At 44.4% G+C, this 19881-nt stretch overlaps 1 protein-coding gene across 2 annotated transcripts in view; it reads right to left on the bottom strand.

Annotated features, from left to right (window-relative positions):
* TADA3 (transcriptional adaptor 3) overlaps positions 1-19632 on the bottom strand; it is a 184461-nt gene extending 164829 nt beyond the window's left edge. The window contains exons 1-3 of one of the 2 annotated variants that reach the window (XM_069643254.1): positions 19502-19632; positions 9647-9876; positions 5020-5270 (exon numbers count right to left, since the gene is read on the bottom strand). In XM_069643254.1, coding sequence (XP_069499355.1) covers positions 5020-5270; positions 9647-9853 — 458 coding nt within the window. In that variant the 5' untranslated portion in view covers positions 9854-9876; positions 19502-19632. Of the gene's footprint in view, positions 1-5019; positions 5271-9646; positions 9877-19169; positions 19295-19501 lie in introns of those variants that run through there. The other variant, XM_069643255.1, reaches the window with a different exon arrangement.
* Between the last annotated feature and the right edge of the window lie 249 nt (positions 19633-19881).

A 19881-nucleotide genomic window follows, 5' to 3' on the forward strand; every position in this document is an offset into this window, starting at 1 on the left:
TTTCCGCCTTGCAACAGCCTGCCAGACCCTTGTACCTGAACCTTGGTCGTGGTGACGAAAGGGAGGATGTCTGGTGGGCTCCTGCGGCAGTACTCAGGAAAGGGGCACCTCAGCAATGGATTTCCTTTGTTTCAGCTGCACTTCAGTGTTTTGGCGCCGTTTCTTCAGCGTGAATAAAGGACGAAAACTCTGGTTGGAAGAAGCTTGCTTCCCTCGGTCCTGGTCTCTGGTGAGGGGACTCTGGATCAAGATGTCCTGCTTCGATAGGGTCCTCTGTATGCCATGAAGATTTGGACAGATTTAGACTTTGCAAGACGATGCACTCATCCATGGTCACAGGAACCCTGACATTGGACTTCTGCAGCTCTGGTGAGGCACAACAAATCGGGGGTTGCGCCAAATGGAAGCTTGTCTTGGAGCTAGTTGGTACCACCAGCCCAAGGGAGGAAGTCGTCCCGTACGGGTCTTCTCAGTCGATATGAAAATGGGGTCAGCACAGCTGCAGGGCTTCACCGGGCACTTTAAGGTACAGGAGGGCTGGTGTCTCATCACGTCGTCTTCTTCGTATATTCTCCAGTGGTCGACTCTGCCTCTAGTCCCAAAGACCTTGCTTTGTATGCGATTTCCCATTCATTCACAGTCTAGGCTGTCACACAGCAGGATAGATGTCCTTCAGGACAGTGAACCAGCCAATCAGGACTGGTTTAACTCAGGCAAACCTAGAGATAAAGGACTATCCCTCACTTCCTGCCCGACAAAGAAAAAATACACAAACGGGCTCAAACCGGAGTAAAAGCCAAGAAAGAACTAACAAACAGAAAATGACGAAAAAAGAAGACAGGAGCCCTTTTGGAAAAAATGGTCACCCATGGGTGCTGTACTGAAGCGAAGGGTTCAGTCTGCGGTATAAATGCACACTGGTAGTTAAAGTAAACCACTGCCACCACCCATTTAAAGTATGTTAGTGTAACAATATTTTTTTACATGCAAAGTGAGATAGGGAATTACTAAGTATCCGCCCCAGCACTCCGCATAGGGTGGTATGTGCTGGACCCACAAAGAAAAGGGTGAGACTGGGATCATCTTACTATTCTTGGGAACTGTAGTTCACCCAAGAAAATGGAATTAAACATTAAAAGAAGTCCAAGGGATTTCTGACTGGCACTGCACCCAAGGTGCTGTGTGTCACCATGCATAAAGCAGATGCCTTTGGAGTTTGTCAGTAAAACCCAAAAATCAGGATGAATACATGAGGGAGTGAGAAAAAGGTCCCACTCACTCAGGAGAAAAAAAAAAAGGAGCATAAGAGCTGCGGTTCTCTAAGGTTGAGGGAATTAGCACAGAAGTGAATATTTTCCCTAACACTAACACACTTTCTGGTAGCAGCGAAGCTGGTCGTAGCAACGAAGTGGAAGTCCCTGGCCGCTCCAGATATTACGGAGTGGTGTACTAGAGTCTGGTATGTGGCCGCAATTAATAAAATAGATGCAGAGCTCATGGGGAGATGGAGTTGTACCTCCAGGAATGGGGCCACCTCATCACATAGCAAGTCAAAATGATAACCCTGGAATACATCATGAGCCTTACAAGATGACATCCTTCTCACCGTTTAGATATTTACATTAGACAAGGTAATCCCAACCCCGCTGCCTGTCACCCCCACCCCCCCGACCTCCACACCGATTCTTGGTTTTCATTTGGGCTCAGTTTGATTAAATGTTTGTGGTGTTGCCATATTATTGCAATGTCGTATTCAAGCTGCAATATCCATTTATTATTTAAGTAACGCTGCAGTAAAAATGTTATGATGCACTCCTACCACTGGCACTGTCAGCAGCAGTGAGCACAGTAATGCGGTTCATTTAATCTTTAAAATCTGAATTACACAAAAAAGGTATCGTTCTCCAATTATATAAAGGTTTCTTCTCCCCATCCACTTTACCATAAACAGTATTGCTTGTATTGTACTGCATCAATTGTGGTGTGCAATCCCATTTTGGGGTTACCTACTGCCCCCAAATATATCGGTGCACAAATGTTCGTTTAGTGTGTGGCACTTGATTTAATTGCATTTTTTTAAAAATTGCATATTTTTAATATACAACTAGAGCCCTGCTCTCCGAAGTGGAAGCCATACAGTCCAGACTGCGCCATCGAAAGAGTTTGGTTAGACCCAAGTGTAAAAATCGCTTGCAGATTCACTTGGTTGGCCTCTACGAACCTCACACCAGTGTTGGCTGTGAAAAGCCCTCCCTACAGCCAGTGGTAGCTGGATGATTATTTTATTGGAGGGGCGTAAATGTTGTCCGTGAATATGCAGAACGACAGAGTATAAGGAGCTCAAACCAACCAAGAAGGGTTTGAGGTGGTTCTACCCCCGCGAGGAGCAATATTGGGCTAAATCCCGCATCTTCACCACAGTTTCTGATTACATTTAGTTAAAGGTCCGTTTTTCAGCAGCATTGCAAGGAGTGTTTACCCATTTCTGTGCTAATTCCCTTCAGCCTTTGAGACCCCCAGCTCTTTTGCTGGATTTAGGACTTTTTTTATTTTAACCCTGCAGTGAGACCTTTTTCCTCACTCGCTCTTCCATACGCATCTGCTTTACGTATGGTGACACACATCACCTTCGGTGCATTGTCGCAGAGAAATACTTGTAGATTTCTCATAAGGGTTAAATACCTTCTCTTGTGTGAAGTACAGTTCCTAAGAATAGTAAAGCGAAATTAAATAGACTTTTCTCTTTGTATGTCCAGAAGACACCATCTTATGTGGAGTGCTGGGGGGTTACCTAGTAGCCCCTTATCCTACCCTCTCATGCAACATGTATACGTTACCCTCACTACTTTAAATGGCTGGTGGTAGTGGCTTAATTTTTGCTACCATCGTGCTTTTCTACCGCAGGCTGAACCCTCAGCCACAGTACAGCACCCATGGGTGACCATTTTGTCAAAAATGTCCCAACCCCGCCCTCCCCCCCCCAGGTCTTTAGTCACCATATCCGTTTGTGAGGTCTTTCTTGGGTTTTTGTGCATTGAGACAGGTTTGAGCCCTTTGTTTGTCGTGTCCCGCCAGGATGTGAGGGAGAGTCCAAAAACCTCACCTGTCCTTTATCTCTGGGAAGGCCTTAAGACAACTAGTCCCGATTGGACAGGATCAGGACAGCCACCCTGCTGCGCGATTGTCAGTCTAGGCAGCGCATGAATGGAAGAAACCTGCTTAAAAGGCGAGGGTTTCGGGACTACAGGCAGAGTCGACCACTGGGAGAAACGCCTGACGAAGAAACCATGAACGAAACTTGCTGCAACCTCCTGGACCTTTGAATTGCTCGGTGAAGCCCTGATGCTGTGCTGATCTCCTTTTTCACCTCGACAAAGAAGCTCCGGACTGACTATTTCTCCCCTTGGGTTAGTGGGACCAACTAATCCCGAGACAAACTCCACTGGACCAACCTCCACGACTGGGTGTGCTTCTTCGTTGCTGTAATAACCCAATGCCAGGGGTCGAGTGTCCGTAGTCTAGTGCAACATCTGCCGTGGAACGAATCCGGCTAGAAGATCCAGGAGACTACTAAGGACCATCCCGAAGCAGGACCTCCAGATCCAGAGTCCACTCACTAGAGTGCAGGACCAAGGAAGCAAAGAGTCCAACCGGTATCCATGATATGCAACTGTGCTGTTTGCCAAGTGCTGAAACTGCGAAGTGCCACTGAATCGAAAAGAGCCCGTAGTTGCCGACGACCTCCCAAGTACCGCCGCAGGAGCCCTTCAGACGTCCTCCCTCTTGTCCACCAACTGAGGCTCAGGAACCCAGGGTTGGCTTGGCTACAGCAAGACAGAATCCAGCTGGACCACGCTTCTTCAAACCAGTGGTACTGTTTAGGATTGGGGTTCTTACCTCATCGTCTTTTAGCCATGCTCTTCTCAGTTGGGAATTGCATTGGCTTACATTTTAAAGTTGATTTCAACTCTCTTCTCACAGGCTTAACAGCTTGTGGCCCTACAAGTGATTTTCTGACAAACTCTCTAACTCTGTACAAAACTTTGATCTAAGAATTGCAACAGATCCATAGACTGTCCCAATTGACTTCGGCTGTCCTGGCTCCCTGAAGACCCTTCTAGTCCATTGACTTTGATACCGTGTGACCCTCATAGGTGGTAGCTTGTTGTAGACTGTTACTGCTGGGAAAGGCTTACCTAGATTTCATTGGAAGATTTAGTTTTCCTCAAAAATACTGAGAAACCGTTAACCTTTTTCCTTCCTTAACCTTTCCTTTCTGCAAACTCAGAATCTGCAAACTCAGAATCTGCAAAGTATAACTAGTGTGATATACAAGCGTTTTACATTTATATGACAGAATCCAAGCCCCCCTGAAGCATGTACCAGGGCAGTGCTTCTGCCAGGCAAACCATGGAGTGAAGAAGCACAATCAGTCCAAGTACCCGCTACACATCTTTCTGGTGGGGGGGCAGTGTCCTTGCCCACAACGGTCCACCAATTAAGCTGCCAACTTATTAAGAGACGATGGGCCATTTCGCAGTCGAGCAAACATACCAAGCTAGAGGTTAGGATAGAAACTTCCAAAACAGAGAGACAAATTGTTTTAGCTGGAGCATGAAGCAACAAACACAGAGGACATCTGTCCAAAGCCAAAAACAGTAACGCAGCCACAGAACATCTATAAGCAATCTCACCAGTTTATTTGAAATTTTCAGTAGCTACATAACTGGACAACTATCTCCCGCAAAGTCAGACACAGCCAGTGTGAGGACAAATCTTAAACTATACCTGTGGTGAGAGGCTCTGAACGGTTTGCTTTTTTGTTTGGGTTAGGTCCACATCCAGGGCCTTATCCAGGACCGAGCTCTGATGTGCCCCATCCCATGGGAAGCCTTAAGTCTCTCAGATATAGGGTCCCTCAAGGATGCATAAATCATTTGCCAGAAGCCAAGTAACCCGTTGCACTAATTAGACTTTTTTTTAACCCATGTCCCAGAATGCAAGATACACTTTTCATACCTACTGGGAGCTTCGTTCTTTGGGACCCTGGGTGTATCGATGGGTTCTTCAGGAAATTCGTACTCTTGGACTTTGGGTTGCAGAAGTTTTGACTTTGGTCTCCCTGGGCCCGCACTTGTTATATGACCCACTTTACCCTCGAGTTTCGGCTTTTTAGGTTTGCCAGGCTTGATCGGTGTACCCAGTTCATGTTCCTTGCCCAACTTCAGGAAGCGGCGGTCACCTTTTTTGTCCTGCCAGTCAGTCAGAATCTAAAGAAAAGAAGAGAAGTTGAAATCAGAAAACCAGACAGCAAAACATAGCACGTAAAAATGACATGCATAGTCTTGGAAAATGGCGAAGTGTCAACTTCACTGAAACGGCATGTGAATTAACATTCACATTTTTAAAGCATCTGAACAGAGCGTCTGTAAGTAGTACTGGGCCTCATAAATGTACACTCACGACTAGACACTGTCTAGGGAGAATTGTTGTCGGCGAATGAGAAATTGTGCTCTGTGTTTGTGTCAAAATATTACTATTTTCTAAATATGTCCTTGTAAGGCCATTATACTGTCGATTTGGAGACCGCAAATACATTTGTCAAGGGGGAACATCCACAGAATTTTCAATCTTCACTCCATTGCAGGCATTGTGGGAGCTATGAAGTAGTTTGGAAGCGGATCCCAACAGTAGTTCCGTATAGACACACCCCCTTCAGATGAATGGCTACACTAAGTGATGACTTGCAATAGACGCCTCTGCGCTAGCCTAGGATAGACTAGCATACTTATCTAACTGACACATATTAGTAGTCTACCTCAGATAAGGGACCCATACTTTGCTTCCTTGTATTCACTTGAACACTTTGCACATCTGTATTCATGCTAGTTCATCAATATTACATGTACTGCAATTTTTGTATATCTAATATGTATGTAGCCTAAGTATTCTTGCAACTGCTGCGCCCGGCTACCCCTGGGTTTTGAGCGCATTATCAAATAATAAACTAAAACTAAACTAAGTGAGCATTTCGAAGAAGGACCATGGCACTGCTAGGACGTTCAACTACATTTCTGATTTTTACATGTGCTTTTGACTCAGGTTTGTAATTGTTTTTCAGAATCAGTCGTTTGGAAATAGGCATATAGAGATACTAGGCATAGACTTATTTGATAAGAACACACTGGACTAAAAATGTACTTCGTTGACAGGACAAAAAGTATGGTATGGGTGCAAAACAAATGCAAGAAGAATTGATTTTTCATAACAAGTTTAACTGTGCAAGATCAAAACTTTTAGAAAACTACTACATTTAAAGAGGGAACCAAAGTATTTAATATGCAAAAGAAGAATTATTAACGGAACAAAAATAAAATGGTGCTATATCATGTTGGATGTTCTAATGGTGTGAAATGCAAACATTTTGCACTGTACCCATTACATGAGAACTAATGTGACGGGCATTTTACAATACACACGTAAATGCTAAAGATTTTGTTTGAACTCATGTCCAAGCAGTCAGTTTTGTGCACCAATTTTCTATTCCATAACGTAGTATTGTACCCTCTTGAAACATGGGTTTTGCAGGGCTGCACCACTCAGAGCAATGGGAGATCTATAGGTGCAGCTTCACCATGTGCCAACCACAGGCATGTTTGAGATCTAGTTTTGTGGAAATTAATTATCTATTTTTTATCCTTCTAGGGGATCGATCTGAGGATGTGTTGTGCGATCAGACGCAAAATCAATCATATTTGCTTCTCTATTTCTAGCAAATGGGTCCCATTTTCAACCCGTTAGGTAAAGTTTCTGTCCCTGCAATGGTGTCGGATTAACAAAACATTTGAGACGGCGGCTTGCAGTTACCTAGTTCTGTCACACAAGGAAAAGGAGGGTGGATGAAGGACAATCACTTCTGGGCAAAAGCTGAAATGAGAAAGCTGAGAGTGAAGGGTAAGAATGGTGAAGCAACACAATTGGTGAAGGGGTGGCCTCAAAACAGGACCCAATGTCTGCGTCCAACAACTGATTAGCTGTAATCAGAACAGACGGTCCAGATATGAAGGTTTCTAGTATAAACTGGCCAGAGCACCAAAGCTGCAAGTAGCAAAAAAATTAGAACATACTGTTAAAAGGTTCCTGGATCGGCAGCGAGGGTGTCCTGCTCCCTTAGTTGGCTCCTTGCTTGTTGTTTCCCACAGGTCATGTTAACATATACCTATAAGTCGGAATGCATCAATCACTCGTCTTAAAGGATATGCAGGACAATTATTAGGAATTAGTGTGCCGCAATTGGGTCAGCCGAGGTCTTTTCCAAGAGGGGAGTAACCAGAGCCGTTTTTATTAAGGTCGGAAAAGTCCCTCCCTGGAGTGACACATTTATGATATTGGCTTTATCTTACGCCAGTACTGGGTTGTAGTCCTTTGGTACTTTAAGGGGAGTTAGGGGCAGGGGGGTAGGATCCAAAGCTGAACCTGAAACCATAAACCTATGGACCTTTTTATAATGTCCTCACTGGATAGCAAATCGATGCATTTAAAAGATGGTGAGCTTCTGCTGAAATGACACTAGGACTCTCACAAGTTGTTATCTCAACTTCAATGGATGCCCGCAATTTAGTGAATTTAGAGACGAAAACAGTTGACAATTTAACACACAACATTTGAGATGAAAGGACTATCTAAAGGGTTTGTCCATGTGGCGAGTCCATGAAAGATTTTACAAACTTCTCCCGAGTTGGAATTTGCTGCTGCTATCCTCCTAGAAAAGTAGGCCCTCTTGGCGAACAATCACTTTTTGTGATTAGCAATATTTTAAGCATAAGTTACCTGATCTGATCTAGTGGAACACCAACTTCTTTCTAGCTGATGGCCTTGCCCATTTCATTGGGCCAATTCCGATTTAAACTATTTAAGTGGGTTTCAGGTTTAATTTGCTGTTGATTTAAGTGTTGCCAGGCGGTTCAGGCACCAGATAACCTTATCACTGAAATGTGAAAACAGATAATCGGGTGCCTGAGTAGGGTCACAACCTGGATAAGTGTAAATAAGCATCATATTAGGTGCATTTTACGCCTTGGGCAACTTAAACCTCTGTTACGAGAGATTATCATTCTCTTTTTACACAACAGTAACAAGATCTAAAAGATGGCCCGCTACATGGGTAGGACCAGTAATGCTAAAAACTAAATGTCTAACCGGTTAATCCAACACAGTACTTTCATCAGCAACATTTATGTTAAAATCACCAAAAATATATTTCGCTGACAATGATTGCAGTTCTTCACAAAAAAGTTGCAAATGTGTTAAACACACATTAGGCCACAGCCCTACAAAAGAGAAACGAGAAACAAAGAGTGTGGGTTGCTCAAGAGAGGTCAGGTGGAGAGGAGGTGAACCAAGAGACCAGAAGGAGGACGGCAGAAATTGTTAGTGGTGACGTGGGGATTGTGAGAGAGAGCGGTACCTGTGTTTAAGAGTGCATGAATGGTTGTTGAAAGGTGTGAGCGCGGATTAGTGAAAGCGTAGGTGAGTGTATAGGAGAGTGAAATGGGTGAATTTAAGTGGGAGGCGAAGAAAAGCGTGGGGAGGAGGGTACAGAAGAGGAGAGCTATATACAGGGGAAAGGTAACAGTAACAGGAACTGGGCGGTTGAAAAGATACCAGATCACATTGAAGAACCCAACATCCTGGAGACGGTTAGGATAGGTTTTACCCCCTAGAAAATCCCAAGAGGGAGTGGGATAGAGATGGCTGAGGCTTTTAGGACAGAAATCTAGTCGAGTTATAGAGAGTAGGTGTGATCGTACTAGGCCAGGAAATAGGGACGCCCGGGATAATGAGGTGGGAAACACATGGGAGACGAGAGAACAGCCATTAGCGGGTCATATCTTATTCGCATATCATCCAAAGGAAAACCCTGAGTCCAAATTAAGAGAAACAAACACTATAACTGGGACTATCAAGACAAAATTATCCATCAAAAATGCTTCAAATGTTATGAACCTTTTCGTGGTACATGTAGACAGCATTGCAGAGAAAGAAGCCAGAGTGAACCAAATTGCGTACTTGGGAAACAAAAACAAACCAACCTAGACCAAAATTATTGTGGTTCTTCCACTGGCGGAATGATTGTTAAAAAGATGATTCCAAGTCTATGGAAGTCACCCACCACAGAGGACGTTAGAACACATTGTAACGTGGACAGCTTCAATAACATATGATCCTGCTTCATGGGAGTGTATGTCTTAGGTCAATCAGCAATTATTTTTTCAGAGGAAGCACCTGAAGTGATGCTCATAATCCTCTGGCCCTGTTAACCTGGCGCCCTATACAATTGGTTTACAGCACTTCCACTTTTGATGACTGTAGAATTATGATTATTATGTTTCCATATCTCGGATTAGAAATATGACTAATGGAATTTGTTACCAATTCAAAATTAGTATAGGTTTGCTTTTTCATGTCAACTGTTCGCCTACTGTAGTATGCCTTAATCTCGAAATAAAACTTGGAATGAAAAAAAAACGTATTTTAACATTTATAGCGACACACAGATGACAAATGTGCATTTTATGTGCCGGAACTTCGACAAATGAACAACGATATGGTGCTTATTCCTATAGAATGATAATGAAATACTTGCCTGTGTCTCCGCTTCCAGGACACGAAGTCTGCGGCTGGCAGATGAAAGCAAAGTCTCTAGCTCGAGTTGGAGCGTGTCCAGCTCCTCTATTCCAATGCCATCATCCTCACAGCGTGACAGCACGGCTGTATAGCGCGGGCACACCTTGATGTGGTCCACGGACTTGAAGTCATGGAACTGGAGGGGGCAGTCCTTCAGCTCATTCATTTTTCCGTTAAGAAAATACTAACCTGTGAAAGAGGAAAGGTATTAGTGGCCAAGATACTTAAACAATCAAAAGTATCTACAAAATCTTTAGATCAAAGAGAGAAGAACCCATGTATGCCAAGCACACTTGAGAACCACCTCAAGTATTTCAAAGGAGAGAGGCAGAACAGGGCAAAGGAGCACAGGCTTCTTAAGGTGTTGAAGGACACAGAAAAGTAGAGTACATTGTTGCAGTGCATACAAAGTTTAGGGAAATTAGTACCCAAAAATAAACACACACATATTTCGAGTTGCAAGCAACAAGCCAGGCATAAACGTCACTCACTTCACTCCCTCAGTTCTCCATATGCGCACAGCACACCATGGAGTAAATCATCATTTTCCAATGACTAGTGCCAATTTCGAGGACTTATAATGCTAGTGCATAGCATAGTTAAAGTAAATAAATTATGTATGTGGTTTTAGAAAATAACATTCCCCAATAACATTTGAACCATTGCATAGAAAATGTGGAAACAGTACGTTTTGTAGGCATCCGTCATTTACATGAAAAAGGTTTTACTTGTTCACCGACAGCTTAATATTTTTGTTTTCATTGCATTTTGAAAATGTTTTAATACAGTGTTTTCAGCTCAAATATCTCACAACTGTAATTGGTGGGAATTTTAGCAAGGATATACATATCAGGATATGGTATTCTAAACAAATGTTTTCACGCATGTGCATAATTAATGTACACCTCCCATATAGGAGATTTAGAACATCAAAATTTCGATGTGTATGAAAACTATCAACATCTGGGCTGACATGAATTTTCACAGGTGTTTAGGAGATGTATCAAATTTCCATGTACGAAATGTAAAACTCATATGTGGCACCTATACATATAAAAACGAACAAAATCAGACACCGGTTTAACACGTGTTTCATGAATATAGGACTTAATACAAAAACACACATATGCTACGTATACGCCATACTCTCAGAAGTCTTATACTAAAACATCAAATACTCATACGTCTAACACGACACACCCCTTACCCCAGTGCTCTTACACCAACCACTCACATGTCAGACAACCACACATCAGAAACACACATGTCATATGCTCACATGACATACTCTTGTTTATATGACATACTCATACTTTTTCCTACCCCAAACAAAGCCAACGAAGTACAATAATAAAGAATGTTAGTTGTTACCCCAACTAAAAAAAATTTAGTATACAAACAGTAGATAGAACAAAAGGAATAGGGCCATACGTTGATCGATCGTACAAACATTTCATATGTACCTTACCGTAGTTTTCCTCACTTTTACACATGCGAAATCAGGCAGCAGGGCGCAGCCATCTTGTGCTAATCTTATCCATTGCTGCATCGCCCTATTGTGAACTGCCGTGGCGGCACTAAATCATATGCCCCGCTCCTGAAGCTGACATTACTATACGCGTACGGCCCATTTCACAACGCCAATGCACGTCTCATGTCAACGTTCTCTGTGCTCCAGCTAATGACGTGTCTCCATAGAAACGGCAGGACACCTCTTTCCTCAATCAGACATCAGATTTGTTTTTCCAATCGTTTCACCGTCTATTTTAGTGTATCCTGTGGCTCGTTTCTGCTCTGATCAGCTATCGTCATTGCTCGTAGCCCGTGATACTAGTACTATCATTACTATCTATTTTAATTTTGTCGCATAATGTCAACAATGCAGACCTACCAGTATGAGCCGGAGTATTCCGAGGTGGAATTACTCGAAAGAGAAAGATGCGGAACCGATGGGGCTTCGGACGACAGTTGGGAGGACGAATCACCAGATCAAGAGCCTGAGCCTAGTCTCATTGACGACGTCTTTACCTGGTGTGCCTCCAATCGGTGCGAGGTAATGCCAACCGAGGAGGAGAACTGCTGCTGCCGAGAAAACTCTGGGTGCTTGTCCTACATATCAGAAGACGAGACACGGCCGCAATGCGTTACCAAGCTGCATGACTTCAGGGCAGCATGCCTCACATGGTCCGTTTTGAGGATTATGATGGTGCTTATGCATGAACTTCGCGCAACAGTTCGCCCTCGTAATCCAAGTAACGAGTAAGTGTACTCTAGATGTGATGTCACTTAGGCTACTAACATTTCAGGTTTGTCTACTATATTGTTGTAACTTTGATCTATCACTGCCAAATGAATAAGTCTTGCAATTCTATACATCACTCGCGATTTGTGGAAATCATATTTGTCATCTTATGCGTCTTTCACGTACAACCAAGAAACAATGTTTCTCTGTGTCCCAAATGTAATGGAATGCATAGCTGTTCACGTTTGTAATGTGTCTACACTTTAAAGCCCAAGTTGATTGATCCGTGAAGTACCATTTGTACTGGCACCAATGCCATAGGATACAAGATTTGATACACTTATCTTGTTCATTTAAATACAGTTCGTATCTTTCTCTTCCACGGGTGGTACAAGCTGGTGGCCTATCGTGTGTTTACATGGGAGGCTTGGACACCGCGATCGACGAGTAATACCCGCCTGTGTCGTTGGTGCCATTAGAGACATTCCCCAGTGACAGCGGTCAGTACACAAGATTTTCCCACACTGTGCTGCAAACCGAAGTATACAATGTGTAGTACATTTGTGCCATCAACATCAGCAACAAAATAAAATACAACTGAACTTTTATGAATGGTTGTTTCAATTTTTCAATGCAGCAAGGACACACTCACTTGTCCTGGCAAGGCTGACTGTGTCTGAACGGCCGAGGTGCCAGACACCATGTACACTTCAAAGATATCTGCTGCGCAGGGGCCATTGTACACATGGCCTAGCCAGCCCCCGTACCTCCATGCAGGCTCCCCTGAAGCAGGCCTGTGCCCCTGCAATCCACACAAGTGTGTCTCTCCCTTCAGTGGTGTTCCGGCCCTTTCCTGCATGCCTCTTGGCCGTCCACCCCTTACCCCATCAATGGCAGTTCGCACCTGTGTCCCTGCCCTCCCAAGGGGGCTCTCAGGGTGTGAATGGCCGAGGTATCAGACACCAGGTACACTTCAAAAGGTATCTTCCGAAAGGGGCCATTGTACACATGGCCTAGCCAGACCCCTTGTCTCCATGCAGGCTCCCCTGAAGCAGACTGTGCCCCGGCAATCCACATAAGTGTGTCTCTCCCTCCAGCGGTGCTCCGGGCCTCGTCTGCATACCTCATGCCCATCCATCCGCCCTCCATAATCAACGGCAGTTTGCACCTGTGTATGTGCGCTGCCAAGGATGGAACGGCCGAGGTGCCAAACACCATGTAAACTTCAAAGGCATCTTCCGCGTAGGGGCCATTGTTCACATGGCCTCCCCAGACCCAGTGTCTCCAGGCAGGCTCCCCCGAAGCAGGCCGCGCCCTGCTATCCACATAAACCCACGTCATATACACGTCACTAATTCACATATACACCAATTTTCTAATTCTTTATAAACCCCTTGATATTTATCATGAGAACATCTGTGAGCACTGCAAGTCAACTTGTGATCGCCCTACCTGTTCTCCTGCTACTAACTCCCCTGCTTGCTGAATCCAACAGTTAGTTGGTCAAGGTAAGGGCAGGTCACCTAATCATCTCTTCTTGATCTCTAAATTTCTATTTCGAACAAATGTACCCAGTAGTGTAATGTTCATTCATCTCATTGCCATTACCATGGAATTTGTTTTGTTCTCGATATATAGCAATTGTCATCAATGTCAATTGGGATAGGATTGCATCCTTCGCGGACTGTGTCGATAAGCAAGTTTCCTTTTGATGCGATAGTACATTCAAGGGACAAATAACACGTTACGATTTGCGTCACATCAATCAATTGTGTATGAAAGTTAACCTAGAATACAGTCAGCTAGGCTACACAGGTTTCGCTTCTGTGACCAAAACAAACATTGCATAGAAAAATGTATGATATAATTCCATCTTTCTCACGCATTCATGCAAAATAATGTTTGAACAATGACGACTTTTTTTTGTTTTGTTTTTTTTAACAGATTTTTCAACAATGCCTGCAAGTATGGTTCACGGTTGCCGTTCTAAGAGCCATAACAAACCTAAAAAGGCACAATACAGCATATATCCCCGAGGAATACAGACATAAGAGAATGGGTCAGATATTGCAGATTTGTGCCGGAAGAGCTTGAAAGTAGAGCCCAGGATGTCTTGGGGAACTTGAAGGGTGATCGATTCCGCATCTGCAACCTGCACTTTACCAAGAATATGTACGACCAATCGCAGTACACAAAGAAGCATCGACTCAGAACATCTCGTAAATTGCTTCCAAATGCAATTCCAACTCTATTCATGCACACGCTGCCTCACGGTTCATGATTTAGCTGTAGGCCTTGGGGTAACGAACAGGTAACGACATGGACGGATTGGTGCAAATGTTTCTTACTAAACTTTGCATATTTACCAGATTATATTGCTCTATAACTATACCCCATTTTGCTAGCCATCTGTCCCTGGTTTTAGGAGCATCATATAAAATTATTTATCAACACAGAAAACTATGCTATAATGCCCTTTGAAATAAGCACAATCTTTTCGTAATCCGTTGCTTCACATGTCAATTTTTTGTAGTTGAGCATATTCACTGAAGCACAGACTATCGGTAGTGACGACATCACTGTCACGTCCAGTATAAAAATGGGCCATACAGACTTTTTGAAGTTCATATTCTTGAGAGTTGGATCTTTGCACATATCTAATGCAAATCAAATGTTCCCTTTACCACTTTGTGACAATGCACTGAAAATTAAGGAGAAAGATTCTGCATCCATTTCTTTACCGGAGTCAACGACAACTTCGATCGCCTATCAGGTAGTTTTATTTCACTATTCGTGTACGGAAATGTAATATGTATGGAATTTTAGATAATATGAAATAGTTTACGTATACCGTCATTTGTTTATATAATGTTTCATTTATGGGTTTTTATTGATATGTACCATTGACCACATCCGATTGTGTCTGTTCAATTTCACTGTTTTCATCCATATTAAAACAAGTACTTTGTTACAGGGGTATGCTGGGACTTCCGCTACAATTACATCATTCTTTGGAGCTGGTCCACAGCATGAGGTATGCATACTGACAGTTCCGTTGAATGAAAGAAAGTATATCCTACATCTGATACGATTATAAACAAGAATCTTTTCAAACTTTTACAATTTCTACCCTAATGCCGAATACAATGCAAAATGCTTGAGTGCAAACATTACAAACAGCGGGTGTCGCACGGTGACCTCTGAGTACACTAGCCATCAATAAGGTGAAATTCGAAATATCTTTTGACTAAACGACATACAGTGTTTACGAGGGTATGATGTAAGCGATGTGTGCAAGGAAAGAATTTGATTTAAAAAACAATTGACTTTTTTTAATGAATATTCTATTCAAGGGATGTATACAAGGTCGGAAATTAGAAGAGGTGGCACGTGGATCAGAGGTGGCGGACCAGCTTGCTGGTGCGGGTCGTTAAGTGAAGAACATGGTTTCACAGAAAATCAAGAAAACAAGGGTAACTAACAAACAATTTTGTTTAAAAAAGTGGTTTGGGCTGGTGTTGTCTTCAGAACGTGTTTTATTTTTTATCTAAAGTGCTATATACTGTTTGTTGGATTTACATTGAACATGTTTTTCCAACGCATCTCCTAGAGGCCCAGAACAAAACGAAGTATGAAGACACAGACAACAAATGAAACCAAAGATGCTGCGTGCCAGATTTCACCATGGAGCAACTAATATTTGATGCGCGGCGTAGTCCAGTCAATAAGCAGACTCGAGATGCTTATGCCCAATGGCCAGAAAATTAATTCAATGTGACCAGCGAAGCGAGCAAAGTGTTTTTGGACCATTGCCGCAATGTGAGAACTCGACAAGATGAAGAAGAAACTGAATATAAGGAAGATGCTTTTGAATTACTCAGTGACCACTACACACAATCTCCGCAAAAAAAGGGCCACCCAATAAACAATCGACATTGATGGTTTCTCCAATTCGTGTGCAATAACACAAGCAGAAATAACAGACGCTGAGGTCTCAACGCAATTGACCACCAAAGATCTCGACTTCAGTGTGTCCTGTTCGGCCGATATGTCCACCACAGTTTAGTCACAAACCACATTCATGCAGGAGGATAGTCTAATAAAGGAGCACCAATACATTGCATTCGACAGCTGCCTGTTACAGATTATACTAATGCTGAAATGTGTCCATCCAGTGGGGGGGGGCAGTATGCGGGCAGCCATTGGTGAATGTGACCTGTGTATCACAAGGCACAAACCTGAAAATCCAAACCACCTGTGGCCTGCTCCATGCTACATTTTCATAGTCCGCTCAACCGATGCTGGGAAAAGTGCCAGCTGGAAATCTACTATATGCAGCAGTTTTACTTTTCAGTGGCTCTACTTTTAGTAAGTTGTCCAGTTTCTGTCAATTTGTGGGACTCTAGTTCCTTTCTAAAACACTGTACTACAAATATCAACGAGAATATTTATTCCCTGCATTGGAGGATGCCAGCAAACAGTTTGTTTTTCAAAAATATTTCAGATGCCACTGTGGTCTGCAAAGCTATTTGCGCACATTGAAGTAAAGGTCACCGCGTTTGAATTTTGCTTGTGAGCTGTGCACATCCACGCATCCTACACACTATTAGGTTTGATTGTTTTTCATCCTTGGAAGAAAGGGGGGCGTGTAATACCATCAAATATGATAAGGTTTACCATTCCAAAACTGGACAAAGGAACATGTAATTGCATTTTATGAAAATTTGTTGATCCGAACGGAGGCTCTGCGTTACGCTGAGAGAATGGAAATGCCGAATATTATGTACGTTTTACTGTAGACGATTTTATAGACAAACGAGTCAAGGTTTCATTATCTGACCGTTATTGCTGGCTTACATTGTAATGGGTTATTGTGGCATATTGCAACGACGCAAAAACAACCTGTGTGTGTACTCGTCTTTGTCCCGGGCAAATGGGCAGTCCAGCACCAAAATGCATGTAGTCTACATCTGGTTTTCCCCAGGTTCCACCAATGTCAAATTCTGTGCTAATATTCCGTTACAATGCCCTCTATGTGTTCTTCTAATTCTTCCGTCAACTTCCGCATCCCATTGCGATGGGAAACATTCTCATAGCACTAACCTCTCAAGTACATCGTAGACTCCAACTTTCCACAATGTTTTCTCTGTGTTTCCATTGTTTCAAGTTTGTGTTCATCATTAGTTTTCACACGGTGCAGAATGAATGGGTAAAATAAATTAGAAGAACAGCCACAGAGACACATTTCTGTTATGCTTTCTACACAGCTACATCCTGCCTTTCTGCGAATGTCATCGATTCCACATACCAATTGATGGCTTCCTTAGCCGGCAGCTGCAGATACACTTAAATGGCTGGAACACAATGACGCTGTTTTGGAATGATCGCCCCGGGCCGATATGCCCTTTCGCAGTACCAGCGAGAAGGAGCAACCTGACATCGTTTGCGGTGGCCTAGCGCCAAGCTAATGCCGAAGCTTTGCAATTCACGGTGCGTCCAATGCGCTTCTTATACCCAAAAGGAACACCGTGTGACTCACGATAAACATTTGTGGATCGAAAACAAAGAAAGAAATTACCAATGTGGCAATCACCGGATGTTCTTGGAGAGTTTATTGTGAAATAAAAGCACATTATAAATTGCACAGTATTGCGGTTTCTGTTAAAAATAAAGTTTTGTATTCAAAATTGAGACGCGCCGTGTTGTGATAGGATGTGTGTTGATATTCCGGGTTCTGCGTCAACTGACGTCAACACGTAGGTGATGACTGGGCGCATTTGGCTACGCTGCCCAGTAACATCATGGAAATAGGCAGAGAATATCGCTAGGAATGGTGATGTCAGCCTCAGGTGCAGGGGATATGATTTAGTGGCACCAAGGCAGTTCACTTTAGGGCAATGCGGCAATGAATAGGATTAGCACAAGATGGCTGCGCCCTGCTGCCTGATTTCGCATGTGTAAAAGTGAGGAAAACTATGGTAAGGTACATAGAAAATGTTTGTACGATCGATCAACATATGCTTAAAAACAGATGCCCGAATGCTCGGGACAATAATATTTTTGAGCGCACTATTCCTTTAAGGCACAAATCGTCACTCTATATCACTACAAATTCAGCCACTAGACACTAAGTAGAAACAATAACTCCATTCTACTACAAATCCAGACTTAACACTCACTTCAGATAGCAGGTAGGTTACAAAGTAATACCATGCAGTTACAAAGTGGAGGAACAGGGGCAGAGATTTCTCTCACAAGCAGGTTGTGGTGGACATTAAACCATTGTCTTATGGGCCCTGGCATAATCCCGAAGTAGCAAAATCCCTCTACCATCTGTAGGCACCAGCGGAATCCCTGGCTCGCCTGCGGGCGCCAGCGGACTCCCTCGCTCACCTGCAGCATGCAGAATCCCTCGCAGGCGTCAGCCGAATCCCTCGCTCGCCTGCGGGCGCCAGCGGACTCCTCACTCACCTGCGGGATGCCAGCGCACTCCCTCACTCGCCTACAGGCACCAGGCAGAATCCCTCGCAGGTGTCAGCGGACTCCCTTGCCTGTGGGCAGCAGCACACTCCCTTGCTCGCCTGCAGGTGCCAGCACACTCCCTCACTCGCCTGCGGGCACCAGGAGCATGCAGAATCCCTCACAGCTGTCAGTGGACTCCCTTACTCGCCTTCGGGCAGCAGCACACTCCATCACTCTCCTGCAGGTGCCAGCGGCTCCCTCGCTCACCTGCAGGCGCCAGCGGAATCCCTCACTCACCTGCAGGCGCCAGCGGAACCCCTCTCTTGCTCACAGGATCTAGTAGAATCCCTCTAGCAGGATCCTGTGGAATTCCCCTCACCTGAAGGATGTAGTGAAACTCATCACCTGCAGGAAATAGTAGAATCTCTCTCTCTCAGCTGAAGATCTAGTGGAATTCCTCTCACCTGCAGAAAATAGTAGAATCTCTCCCCCCCCCCCCCGAAGATCTAGTGGAATTCCTCTCACCTGCAGGAAATAGTAGAATCTCTCCCTCCTGAAGATCCAGTGGAATTCTTCTCACTTGCACATAGCTCTCAACCATTTGTGTCACAAAGGCGGGTGAAAACACCCGATTTTATTTTTGGCGGGTGAGAGGCCCATTGAAATGAATGGGCATGCAGGAGGCTTGGCGGGTGAGTCAGCTGTTTAGAAGGCGGGTGACACCCGCCAAAAGCATGTGAGTTGAGAGCTATGCATAATCTACTGGAACCCTATTTACCTGCAGGATCCGGTGGAACTCTTTCCCGCTGCAGGCTCTGGTCTACCCCTGCAGACTGTGGCTTCTCTCCACTGTGAATGCATTCCATGCTTCCTCCGGTAGCATGCATGTGGTGCGTGCGTCCCTGGATGGGGTGGGCTGACACGGTGCACTGCAAGGCAAGGCTCCTTCCTTAGCCTACACTGGGGCACCGCTCTGCGGCGTGCTAGAGGTGGCTCGCTCGCTCGCCACTGCCAGGTGAGAATCCCTTCACTGACACACGCTGCTGCCAACCCTTCCCGCTGCCCCGCCTCCACCTCCCATCTCCCACCTCCCAGCCCCATAGCCTGTACCTGCACACTGCCCAGCCACCGAGCACAGCTCCCAGGCTAGAGAGCCTAGTTCCCATTCGAGAAACGGACCATAGCAACGTTCAGCCTCCACTACATCACGTGGGCCGCTCTGCATCACGTGGGTATCATGGACCGTAGCAACGATCCGCCTCCGCTACATCACGTGGTCTGCTCGGCATCACGTGGGTTTCACGGACCGTAGCAACGCTCCGCCTCCACTATATCACGTGGGCTGTGCTGCATCACGTGGGTTTCACTTACCGGAGCAACGCTCTGCCTCCACTAATACACGTGGTGGGCTGATCTGCATCACGTGGGTTTCAACGTTCATTCGTCATCTTTTTTGCACGAGCGTGACGGCAAGGCAGGGTAACGGGTAT

The sequence above is a fragment of the Ambystoma mexicanum genome, chromosome 2p, assembly GCF_040938575.1.
Source record: "Ambystoma mexicanum isolate Mex_15411 chromosome 2p, UKY_AmexF1_1, whole genome shotgun sequence".
NCBI lineage: Eukaryota > Metazoa > Chordata > Amphibia > Caudata > Ambystomatidae > Ambystoma > Ambystoma mexicanum.